The sequence below is a fragment of the Mobula hypostoma genome, chromosome 1, assembly GCF_963921235.1.
Source record: "Mobula hypostoma chromosome 1, sMobHyp1.1, whole genome shotgun sequence".
Lineage (NCBI taxonomy): Eukaryota > Metazoa > Chordata > Chondrichthyes > Myliobatiformes > Myliobatidae > Mobula > Mobula hypostoma.
In genome coordinates, this window is record NC_086097.1 from 158,825,006 (window position 1) to 158,838,588 (window position 13,583).

At 40.7% G+C, this 13,583-nt stretch overlaps 1 protein-coding gene across 7 annotated transcripts in view; it reads left to right on the forward strand.

Annotated features, from left to right (window-relative positions):
- The window catches only part of tsnare1 (T-SNARE Domain Containing 1), a 1,025,035-nt gene that overhangs the window by 692,343 nt on the left and 319,109 nt on the right, over positions 1-13,583 (forward strand). For all 7 annotated transcript variants that reach the window (XM_063040571.1, XM_063040581.1, XM_063040628.1 and 4 more), the window contains one exon: positions 12,042-12,114. In XM_063040571.1, the coding sequence (XP_062896641.1) occupies positions 12,042-12,114 (73 nt within the window). The remainder of the gene's footprint in view (positions 1-12,041; positions 12,115-13,583) is intronic.

Consider the following 13,583-nt stretch of genomic DNA (forward strand, 5'->3'; position numbering starts at 1 on the left):
CTGGGACCTCTACTTTTTGTGATTTTTATTAACGACCTGGATGTGGGGGTAGAAGGGTGGGTTGGCAAGTTTTCAGACGACACAAAGGTTGGTGATGTTGTAGATAGTGTAGAGGATTGTCGAAGGTTGCAGAGAGACATTGATAGGATGCAGAAGTGGGCTGAGAAGTGGCAGATGGAGTTCAACCCGGAGAAGTGTGAGGTGGTACACTTTGGAAGGACAAACTCCAAGGCAGAGTACAAAGTAAATGGCAGGATACTTGGTAGTGTGGAGGAGCAGAAGGATCTCAGGGTACATCTCCACAGATCCCTGAAAGTTGCCTCACAGGCGGATAGGGTAGTTAAGAAAGCTTATGGGGTGTTAGCTTTCATAAGTCGAGGGATAGAGTTTAAGAGTCACGAGGTAATGATGCAGTTCTATAAAACTCTGGTTGGGCCACACTTGGAGTACTGTGTCCAGTTCTGGTCACCTCACTATAGGAAGGATGTAGAAGCATTGGAAAGGGTACAGAAGAGATTTACCAGGATGCTGCCTGGTTTAGAGAGTATGCATTATGATCAGAGATTAAGGGAGCTAGGGCTTTACTCTTTGGAGAGAAGGAGGATGAGAGGAGACATGATAGAGGTGTACAAGATAATAAGAGGAATAGATAGAGTGGATAGCCAGCGCCTCTTCCCCAGGGCACCACTGCTCAATACATGAGGACATGGCTTTAAGGTAAGGGGTGGGAAGTTCAAGGCGGATATTAGAGGAAGGTTTTTTACTCAGAGAGTGGTTGGTGCGTGGAATGCACTGCCTGAGTCAGTGCTGGAGGCAGATACACGTGAAGTTTAAGAGACTACTAGACAGGTATATGGAGGAATTTAAGGTGGGGGGTTATATGGGAGGCAGGGTTTGAGGGTCGGCATAACATTATGGGCCCAAGGGCCTGTAATGTGCTGTACTATTCTATGTTTTCTGTAAAAATTCCTCATTGCCAGTGTTATGCTTTTTAACTTCAAAATATTAAACCAATTTAAAACAAGATATGGGAGTCCCAAATGTGGGGGGTCTAACTTCGTGCTTAAGCAAGGCACACACGTATGATGTGGTAGCATAATGGCGTACATTATTCACATACCTTTACATATAACCTGCTGTGAATTATTTAAGCAAACAATAGTACTTAATCAACAACATATTTACAACTCTAATACTGAAATATTAAATACACAACAGGGGCAATGGTGTCCAATTCACAATCTAGGAGGAATCTAATCAAGGAGGGAATACACAGTACATAAATAGAAGGGTGCCTTTAAGAACCTTGGATGTGTACATACTCAGCACCTCAACCCTGGATTGTCCCTCTGTGGATGGTTTCCAACATAAGTCCATCTTTCAGGTCCTTTTGATGCAATGTTTTTCTACTTCATTCATTCTCTGTAACCACGTGATCTGATGCTTTGTACAAAGAAGGACCACCATCTTTACCATCTGTTTTTCTTTGCATGCTGATTATCATGTGGAATCACCACCCAAGCAATACCACCTCACTTTCTTGTACACTATCTCCTATTGGTGATCATTAATCAAGTCCCTCCCCCACCATGTTGTGTCCTCATCATTATGCCTGAATTTGCTGCCAGTCTGAAGTAAATCAGAAGATGTTGAAAATGCTGAGCAAGTCGAGCAGCTCCTGTGGGAAGAGAATCAGTGATAACATTTCACATTGAAGATTCATTGTCAGACCAGGAAGGAGTCTTGTTAAGCTGCAGAAGAGTCGGAGGGGGAAGATCTCTCTGAAAGTGTAAAACTGGAGTGAACTTGGGGATAAGATTTACACCAGTTATCAGATCAATGAATGATTGGGGGCAGTTGGACATAGTTGTATATAAATTTCCATCTGATTTACCAGTGTTCTTCAGGAAAGGATATCTGCCACCGATAGCTGGTGTGTTCTGACGATGGTTTCAGATCCACTTCATGTTGTTGACTTACAAATGTTTTATGAAATGGTCCAACAAACCACTCAACTGTATGGAGCTCACCACCATCTTCTCAAGGGAAAACAGCAAACGCTGTCCTTGCTAGAAATGACCTGATTCTGAAAAGCTGATCAAACAAAAACAAAATAGTTTTGCACATCTATAAGTAGTTGGATGTTGACCTGGTGAATCAGAACCACATAAGTATTGGTACTTATAAAGGAGTTGCAGTTCAATGTCAAGACCTCCCAACGGTCATCCATTCAGTATCAGTACAATGATGCAAGGAATTCCAGTGTGCCTATGTGATTAAACTACATTTCTATGTACTTCGTTCTTGTTAAACAACGAGAATGAGCCACTTCAATCTGGAAAAGGGTGGTGATGGTGTTGGATATGTGACACCCACTTAATGTTTGTGACACTCATTCCACTCTTGGGACACAGAACTGCTGAAAAATTCAGGGCAGGCTAGCCATTAAATTGCGATCCCTTCGGACGCAATTACAAAAAGGAGTTTTCTGGCTATGGAGTGAGGAACAACAATGGAAAATAAGATATGTTAAGCAAAATTTGAAAGTGGTGGTTTTCTGCTTTACTGTTTATTAGACATAGTTCTATATAAATTAAATCCAGAATGATGTGGAAATCTCCTGAGCATGAAAATGCCTTATTAGTGTCTGTTATTTTAAGCAATAAATAGTTAATTAGTAATCTAAAATGTTTTGGTAATTCAAAGTTGATTGGATAAATGGCAAGAATGAATAGAAGAAAGCTATGGCAGCGAATTTATTATGGATGGTTAGTGAATGGTGGAAAAACAGGCAAATGACTCGTTTAACTTACTGGGGAGGATGTGTCTGCACCACTTGAGTTCCCTTCCAAGGCTTTCTTAACTTTAAAACTACTGTCGCCATCTTGAGTATGTAGCTTTGTCAATACTTACACTTACAATGTTCCATCAGTCATTTTCTGGCCAACCTCTGACTCACAAACCAACATCCTCTGAATGTTTCCTATGATGCAAAACATATTTGAAGAAACAGAATATGCTGGAAACATCCAGAGGGTCATGCATTATCAGTGGAAGGTGAATTCAGTTTAAGCTCAAGACCCCCTTGTCAGAACATGGTGAATGTTTTAAAACAGATGGTTTTCAAGTTGCAAAGAAGGTAGAATGGTGATAGTTAGAATGGTGTATAGCCTGGTATAATAAGGCAGTTAAATGTTAATTATGCTTTTGTGTCTGTGTATGTTACCTGTTGTTATAAGCAGTGTTCCCAGATATATTTTTGGGGTTCTCTATCCAGTAGCACAGCCTGACCAGCTGCCATGTTCTGTCAAGCAACACACTACAAAGACAAGAATATGTGACAACTCTCTAATAGTTTTCCATCTTTACCTGGCCTACCCTATCTCATTTATTCTATTTGTCATATCCAGTCCTCCTGCCACCTGTTTTCTCTCTCTTGTCCTGGTCTGATGAAGGGTCTTTCACTGGAGATGATAATTCTGACAAATTTTATGTTTTATTTTAATTTCATGTTCCAGCATATTTTATGATTTTTTTGTAAGTGCAAATTATTTCCAAAAGTTCAAAGTAAATTTATTATCAAAGTACATATATGTCACTATATACAACAGTGAGTTTCATCGTCTTATGGACATACACCATAAATCCACAGAAAAATAACCATAACACAATCAATGAGAGACCACACCAACTTGGGCACTTAACCAGTGTGCAAAAGATAACAAACCATGCAAATACATAAAGAAAGAAATAATAATAAATATTGTGACCATGAGATGTGAGTCCATGGATTGTGGGAGCATTACAAGAATGGGGCAGTGAAATTATCCCTTTGGTTCAAAAGCATGATGGCTGAGGGGTAATAACTGTTCATTATCCTGCTGGTATGCGTCCTGAGGCTCCTGTTCATTTTTCTAGATGCAGCAGTTAGAAGAGAGCATAACCTGGGTTGTGGGGGTCCCTGATGATGGAAGTTGTTTTCCTATGACATTGTTTCATGTAGATGAGCTCAACGATGGGGAGTTCTTTACCTGTGATGGATTGGGCCAAATCCACTACTCTTTCTCGATTTTTCTGTTCAAGTGCATTAATATTTCCATACCAGGCTGTGATGCAGCCAGTCAATATACACTCCAATTTGATGTCATGCCGAATCTTCGTAAATTCCAAGGGTCGTGCTTTCTTCGTATTTACACTTGTGTGCTGGGCCCAGGACAGGTCCTCCAAAATAACACAAAGGAATTTAGGGTTGCTGACCCCCTCTGCATCCTATCCTCCAATGAGGACTGGCTCATGAACCTCTGCTTCCCTTCTCCTGAAGTTAATAATCAGCTCCTTGGTTCTGCTGACATTGATTAAGAGGTTGTTGTTACGATATTATTCAGCCAGATTTAAATCTCCCTCCTATATGCAGATATGTTACCACCTTTGATTCTGCCTATGACAGTGGTGTCATCAGCAAACTTGAATATGGCGTTGGAGCTGTGCTTAACCATAAAGTCATAAATGTAAGGTGGACAGAGAAGGAGGCTAAGCACAAAGCCTGTGGTGCAGCTGTGCTGATGGTGTTCGTGGAGGAGATGTTGCTGTCAATCTGAACTGACCGGTATCTGCATGTGAGGAAATCAAGGATCCAATTTCACAAAAAGGAACTGAGGCCAAGGTCTTGGAGCTTATTGATTAATTTTGTGGGGATGATGGTATTGAATGCTGAGCTGTAGTCAAAAAAGAGCATCCTGATATATGCAACTTTGCCATATATCATGGTATTGAATGCTGAGCTGTAGTCAAAAAAGAGCATCCTGATATATGCAACTTTGCAGAGTTGAGTGAATAGCCAATGAGATGCCCTGTGCTGTGGACCTGTTGCTCCAGTAGGCAAATTGGACCAGATCCAAGTCACTTCTTAGGCAGGTGTTGATATATTTCATCACCAACCTCTCAAAACACTTTCTTCTTAGGCGCTGGTATAATTGAAGCCTGCTTGAAGCATTTTGTACAGAAATAAAACAAGACATATGAAGAAAGCAGGTTTCCTTTGACATCTCTATAAAGAAAAATAAATAATGTAATTATCAGCTTAATCTTATGGCAGCAATGATGGTCATTATTTCAGTTAACATTATAAAAAATATTTGTTATCACTTTAGTAATTGCATTCACTATTTATCACTCCAAAGGATTAAATTTAATATACTTTGGTGGAGAAAAGTATCACTGCTATAATGAAATATTCTAGTGATGTACTGTTCAAATATATTGAAGGAAAATCCACAATTCAACTGTAGCTATTATCTATTTATTTCACTGTCTTCATTAGGAACTGAGCAGAAATAAATATGAACTATAATTATAATAAGCAAGCTTATTTTTATGATGATACAAATCATACCAACCATCTTGTGTCATATTAGTACACACTGCTAACCTAAGTTGTATACAGGTTTCAGATTTGCTGATGCTGAGATTAAAACTGGCAAATTAAAATACCTGCTTGTTTTGTCTTCATCAACACTTCAATTTTTATGAAGGCTGAGCCTGCCAAAGACTTAAAAAGCATCAAAGCAAAGTTGTACTGGAACTTCTCTCGTACACTGTACTGTGACAGTTTATCATAAGTGCTTTAAAATACTTGACAACAGTTTTAGTAGTGTTAGCATTAACAAGGTCTTAAAATTTAAGCATCCTCATCTCTAAAGGTTGGATGTTGATATTTCCAAATGTCAAGTCTTCAAAGTGGAAGCATAACCAGTCCCTGTCATTAAAGTTATTTGGATTTATATTCACAAATAGTCAAGTTGCCAATCTTTTGAGTTGATTCTGAAAGCTGGTCTTGAACTACGGATATGTGTTGAGTTGTGAGAGAAATACTTGTTTTGTTAGTAGTTTGCTATGATGTACCACAATAGCCCTTACCACTTCCATAAAGCAAGCTGTGATGCCTCACTCCCTGATGAGCTGAACATATTTTACACATGGCTTGAAAGGGAGCATAACCCTATACTTTTGTGAATCCCTTTAGCATCTGGTGTTCCTCTGATATCTGTTTCAGAGGCCAACTTCAGAATATCTTTCAGAGGGTGAACCATCGCAAGGCGTCAGACCTCAATGGTGTAGCGGCAGGTCACAGAAACCTGTGCCAGCCAACTGGTTTGAGTGCTCAAGGACACCTTCAGTCTCTCACTGCTGCATTCAAAGGTTCCCATCTGCTTCAAAATAGCATCAATCATACTGGTGTCCAAATATTATGATGTTAGGTTTCACCTTGCAGGAAGTAATAGCCTGCAATCCTTGTCATAGCCGAAGTACAACCAATTCCATCTCTAACTTCACTCAGAATTGCTTCTTCTCTCTTAAGAAAGCCTTGTATAGGTCAATACTGCACATCTTGTAGAGTTCTGGATCACCATTCTTGAATGCCCCTCAGCAAATTATGAATCTCTTGATTCATCCACAAGCCTTGATAAGATCAGTGACAAGTATAGCATATTCATTCAGATCCAAAAATGAATCCCTGAATATAGTCCAGTTAACTGATTCAAAGCAGTTCTGTAAGTGCTCCTCTGTCTCTCTTGATTGCACCTTTGTGGTACTCACCACTGGCGCTACAGTTCACAATCTATGTTTGTCTGCTGGGAGTAGAAGTATATCCAAGTGATCGGACTTGTCAACGTTTGGGTGTGGGATTGAGTGGTAAGAGTTCTTGATGTCGGTGTAACAGTGATTATGTGTGTTGACTCTTATAGCTCCAAAGGTGACACGTTGGTGGTAGCTGGTCAGAGATACCTTCAAGATGGCCTTGTTGACGTTCCCTGAAATGTTCGGGAAGCGTCAGGGTGTGCGTTTTCCTGACTGATAATCACAGTGCTCAGTTCCTCCAGTGCCAAGTTAATGTTGGCCAGGTATGGAACATTCACTGCAACTAGAATGGCAGTGGAAAGCTCCCTTGGTGGATAGAATAGACAACAGTTGACCACCAGATGTTCCAGGACGGAGCAGCAGGACTGAGACAGAACCACCTTAACTGTGCACCACAATGAATTAATCGTGGAGATAATCATGTCTTTGCCTTTACCAGATGCCACTGTCCGGTCATATGGTGAAAGATGAAGCCCTTGGGCTGGAGCGCTGTGTCCAGAGTGCTAGGAATAAGCCATGTCTTTATGAAGCAAGATGCACAGCAGTTACTGATGTCCCTCTGCTACTGCAATCTTGTTCTGAGGTTATCAATTTTATGTTACCAGAGACTGTACAGTAGCTTGGAGGATGGTAGGAAGTGTGTCTTCAAAGCCCCCTGTATCAATTTTACCTGCAGCACAACTCAGTGGCCTTGTTCGCATACAGGGAAGCTGCTTACACTACATATGTGGCTTACAGTCTTGAGTCTGCCGATTTTGAAGATTGATGGATTTTATAAAATATCTTGTAACAATGTTGCTTACTGAAATACCTATGACTGTAACTGTAGATTTCAGCTGTATCCTAAAAAGGAATAAAGTGAATTTTGGTTAATTGGGCCATTGGTTAATCAGGGCAGCCACTGATTTGGAACGACATGTAAAGAACAAAAACTAATTGAGAAAATTGCCAGGATTCCTTTTGTTTATTTGGGACAGTATGCTGCTTAACTGAAACAGGGGACTATTGCTGAACAGGTTCTAATTAACATCAGTCGCACGCACTTGAGTGGCTGTTAGACACTACACCATGCTGAGGGCAAGTAGCTTTTAAATAGTATCGGTGTGTGTGTTTGGGTTCAAGGAGCAGCAATTTTTGTTACTGATAATTGACAATTGTAAGCAGTAAGCCAATTCTGAACTGTTTTACTTACTGTGGTTTCAAGCATTCAGGCTTGGAGATGCCAGAAATGTCTGGGAGTGAAAATGAAATGATCTCACTACCCCAACGAGTTAGGAAAAATGAAGAATTTGAAGGTATCAACAATCACCTTGAATGTTACAATGAAAATGATTTGGAGGATGCAATCATTGAGAGTGTTGTATGAAGGCAGTTCACCATCTGTACTAGATGTCTGTGCTAATTATGTTCATTCTGTACACTAGATGAATTCCTCTGTCAGTAACTATTAGAAACTAACACACACATTTACAGTACTGTAGTATTATTGGTAGTGTTCTAATTTGTTCTGCATTTTGTTTAAACACATAGCTTGTTACTCAGTTTGTTATTTTTAAACTCTTTATCTATTTCCATAAAACTTTGGCAAATTGGGGCAGCCGCCTAATTGTGCCAAAATGTACTGGTTCTGATGTGTGCCAGTTAAGGCTGATTTATATTTGTGCGTACGGGCTACGCCATAGGCCTGATTTACACTTTTGCGTAGCCCTACGCCATAGCGAGCATGCGTATTTGTGTCTGCGTTGCTCTGCAATCACCGCCAAAACGCTAGTTGGTGGAGGGGTTTCTGTGCCACTGTGTTGAGTTTCTCCGTGAGAGACATAGACGAGGAAATGCATTTCAAATATTTCCTGATGTCAGCAGGTAGATTTGACGATTTGATTCATCGTCTCCAACCATTTATTTCACATCAGTGTACAGTCATGGTGGAGAAAAGCAACCGGAAATGCGTATGAGGAAACGCGATGCTACCAAGCAGACCAATCACAGTTGCTGCGGTCTGCGTCGCCGTGACGCGTGAGTTACATTTTTGGGGAGGTGCACGTCACCCTACGGCATAGGGTATGGCGTAGGATACACGATACCTACGACATACATTTGACGCACAAGTATAAATCAGCCTTTATTTGGAATCCGCTTATTTGTAGATTCACTTCAGAGCTGCACACAGAGAGTTGACACTCAACATCATCTTTACTTATGGTGCTGACTGTGTGGGGTTTGTATCTTCTTTCTGTTACTATGTGAGTTTCTGGCTGCTCTGATTTCCTTCCGAGTCTCAAAGATATGTCTGCTGCTAGGTTAATTGGCCACTGTAAATTTTCCCAGATTGTTGGTGAGTGCTAGAATCTAAGGGGAGATTCTAGATTGTTTAATGTAATTTCCAGTATACAAATGTAAAGGAGAATGATAAAATGTTACTCCAACTGTGATGCAGCAGTAAAAAACACAGTAAGATAAAGAACATGAAATATATAGGATGCAAGATGGCATCAGTGAACAATCTGACCAAGTGTAACATCCTTCAGACAATTCATGAAGCTACTTCTTTTACTTCTTCTTTCAAATATGATTTTTGGGCCGATTGAGCGACCTGGTGTTTTGCCATCTCTGAGGGAGTTCAGTGAGGTTTAGAGTGAAGTGTGCGCTCTGGAAGCCAAGAAACCATCAGACAAGGTGTGAACCCACGATCAACTCCATTTCTTGCCAGTCTTACCAATGAAAGCGTTGAGCAAGATTGAAATCAACGAGGACGAGAGTGGAAGTCAAGTGGGTGCTCAGCGCCGTCTGCCTGCGATTGGCTGGTCTCCCTCTCCCTCATGCTCTCTGCTGCCAGGGGAAGGTGCAGAGTCCTGGGAAAGGTTTGATTGGTGTGGTTTGTGGATTGGACTTGTCTTAGCAGGCTCTGCAGTTCATGTTATAAGTGTTTCTTGATTGTGATTACTACTTTTTTTAATTGATATTTTGCATGATTTTGATTGGGGCTGACCGGCTCTGCAACCTGTAGTCAACAAATGGCAGAGCATTAAAGTGAACTGAACTGAATTAGACTGAACGTTCTTAGACTGTTTCAAGGACTCTGCAGTTTGATGTTTAAAGTTCTGTGTGTTATTCACTTGTTTTTGCTATTTCCGTGATGTGTTCTGTTGTTTTGCATATTGGGTGTTGGATGTTTTCTTTGAACAGGTTCTATGGTGTTTCTTTGTTTCATAGCTATCTGTGGGAAAACAAATCTCAGGGTTGTATACTGCATACATACTTTGATGATACATGTACTTTGAACACAACAATAAAAACACATAAATACATAAGACAGCTTATATACCTAGACTGTATGTCTATAAAGTGACATTAGGCGCAGGAGTGTATGTACATGAGGTGACTGACTGAAAATGATAAACTGGTGGGAATAAGAAGCCCATGTTTCTGGCTGAGACTCTTCGTCAGGACTGGAAAGGAAGGGGGAAGAATGCAGTCCTGGTGAAGGGTCTCTGTTTGAAAAATTGGTTCTTTATTCCTCTCCATAAATGTTGCCTGATCTGCTGAGTTCCAACAGCGTTTTCTGTGTGTTACTCTGGTTTTCCAGCACCTGCAGAATATCTTGTGTTTATGATGTTCAGAGGGATTTTGGGGCCCAAGTCTATACCTCTTGAAAGTGTCTGTACAAGCTGAGGAAGGTGTATGGCACAGTTGTCTTTATGGGATGAGGCATTGATATCAAGATTCAGGAAGTTATGGGGAAGTTATAAAAGATTTGGGGAGTGTAAAATGGCAGTTGGTGATGGATGTTGGCTCACTGGGCTGAAGGGCTATTTCTGTGCTTAAATTTTTGTGACTCTACAATATTAACAAATTACGGAATTCCTCTTTGTTTTAAAAAGGAATAAACAATGGCTTCAAGTCATTGCTTCCAGTCACAGGTGATGACCACAATTAGTCAAACCATTGCCATGGCAGAGTCTCTGTTTAGCTAGCTTCTAAACTACCAACAGCAATAACTACACAATTTAACATCAGGTTTCTGAATGGTCCATGAATCCCTGAACACTACCTCACTCTTTTACCTCAACACAAGAGTTTCTCCAGATGCCGGAAAACCAGAGTAACGCACAAAAAATGCAGGAGGAACTCAGCAATTCAAGCAGCATCAATGAAGAGGAATAAACAACCAAAGTTTCAGGCCAAGACCCTTCATCAGAATCCAAATGAGTGAGTCCTGATGAAGGGTATTGGCCTGAATTTTTTATTATTTATCCTTCTCCATAGATGTTTCCCGACCTCTGAGTTCCTCCAGCTTTTTGTAAGTGTTACTCACTGATTTGCTGTCTTTTTGCACTATTTATTTTTATATGTTTCTTATTGTAAGTGCAATGCATAACAAAACATTTTATAACATATGTCAGTGATAATAAAGCTGATTCTGATTCTGAGGATGTGCTCAGCAAGGTGTGATGAATGCCAGGCGTGAGATGGAGATATTTGTAGAGCTAACTTTATCAATAAAATGAATTTTTAAAAACAATCGAAGTGGAAAGCAGGGTTGCTCATGGAGAGAAATTTTGCAGCATGACTTCCAAGTTCCTCAAAGGAAGGGCTATGGCAAATTAGGATATAGGGTGGTGAATGTCTGCCAGAGTAATGACACCATAGTAGCATAGCAGTTAGTGTTACACTATGACAGCTTAGGGTGTCAGAGTACGGAGTTAAATTCTGACGTCATCCATAAGGAGTCTGTCCGTCCTCCCAGTGGAATGTGTAGGCTTCCTCCGGGTGCTCTGGTTTCCTCCCACAGTCTAAAGACATACCGATTGGTAAGTTAATTGGTCATTATAAATTATCCAGTCATTAGGCTAGGGTTCAATTGGAGATGTTGGGCAGTTTAGCTTGAGAGGCCAGAAGGGACTATAAATAAATAAAATAAGTAAATTTTCTTTCAAAGAAAATCTCAGCCAGGAAGTGGATTCCCATTCTTAATTGGATTGATGAAAACTAAGACACAGATTGCAACCTCAGAGTGGTGAAGCTAGCTGAGTTCCCACACATTCTGAAGGGCGGCCTGTGAACGTTATTAAAATGACATCCAGGATATAACATAACCAACACTGGTAAAATAATGGGGGTTGCCACACACTCAAATATGCCTTATGACTCAAGTTACAATTGAAGACTATATACTTTCAGGGCCTCTGTGAGGCATTTAAAAGACATCAATTATTTATAGTTTGTTCTGACCTTCTCATTTTTTAAGGCCTGAAGAGAGTGTACTTCAATTAAATATATTACTCGGTTACTTTCAGAAATGATGCTAGGGACAAACATATTGATTGTGGTTTACACTGGGAACACTGAATCTTCAACTTGAGATATAATTTTGATTCTGCTTCTACATTTTTATCCAACAGGCAGACATGCTGGATGTGAATCAGATTATTAAGGACCTAGCATTACTGGTGCACGAACAGGGAGAGAACATTGGTGAGTGTCACACTAATGTTATAACTCTTCTGCCTTATCTTTTTTCTTTCTAATTCAGTTCAGTTTAATTTAAGAATTAAGGTTTCCAACACATTGGTGATGGTTCACATAGAATTATATGCTACAAGGAAGCCTTTCAACCCATCCAGTGAAATCCAATTAGTCCCAATCACTCTCAATTTCCCAGGCCCCACTGAATTTTCCTTTTAAAGGTAAATCTGCTTCCACCAGCTTTCACAGTTGTTTTAAGTTCATTTCGCAGAGCACCATTGTACAGCACGGGAACAAGTACTTCAGTTCGTCATGTCTCTCTCCCATTTATGACGCCAATCAACCTACTCCCATCTGCCTCCCTCTATTTCCTACCTATTCATGTGTCTGTCCAGATGCGTTTCAATCGTCACTACCTTCTCTGCTTGTTTCACACCAAATCCCTCCCACACACATGTTTGTTTCAATTAAAATTAATTAGGGCAGCTTTCGTTGATTCAATCAGATTGACCACCAGCGAAGAATTCTGAATAACCCACCTATTGTACTTTCCCACAGCATTCCGCAGTGTTTGGGCCTCCAGCTCATCATCCAGCAGCTGAAGATGAAAGTGAGCCTCATGCATGTTTAGGATTGTTGTTAGGATGCCAACACCAGAAGGACTGCATCACTTTAAGGAAAAGGTTATCAGCCACCTTCTTATGATGACTTGAAATCAACATTGAACACATGAGTCAAAGGTGTTCCTGAACTTCAACAACATGCTATTAACTAAAGTTATTCCTGCAAAGGAGGAGGCTGTTTCAGCCCATTGATTCTGTGCTGGCTCACTGAGCTCGTTTTATTTTTCTATAACTTACTCATCTGACATTTCCATCAACCACAACCTCTCCCTCACGACTCCGTCTAACCTACACACTCTGGACAATGTACTGTACACTGGCCAAGTAACCTATCAACCTGCATGTCTTTGGTATGAGGTAGAAAACTTATCTGGGTTGAACTCCATCTGCCGCTTCTCAACCCAGTTTTGCATCCAATCAATGTCCCACTGTAAACTCTGGCAGCCCTCCACACCATCCACAACACCACCAACCTTTGTGTCATCAGCAAATTTACTAACCCATCCCTCCACTTCCTCCTCCAGGACATTTATAAAAATCACAAAGAGTAAGGGTCCCAGAACAGACCCCTGAGGCACACGATTGGTCACCGACCTCCATGCAGAATATGACCCGTCTACAACCACTCTTTGCCTTCTGTGGGCAAGCCAGTTCTGGATCCAGAAAGCAATATCCCCTTGGATCCAACGCTTCCTTACTTTCTCAATAAGCCTTGCATGGTGTACCTTGTCAAATGCCTTGCTGAAATCCATATATGCTCTACCTTCATCAATATGTTTAGTCACATTCTCAGAAAATTCAACCAGGCTCGTAAGGCACGACCTGCCTTTGACAAAGCCATAGTGACTACTCCTA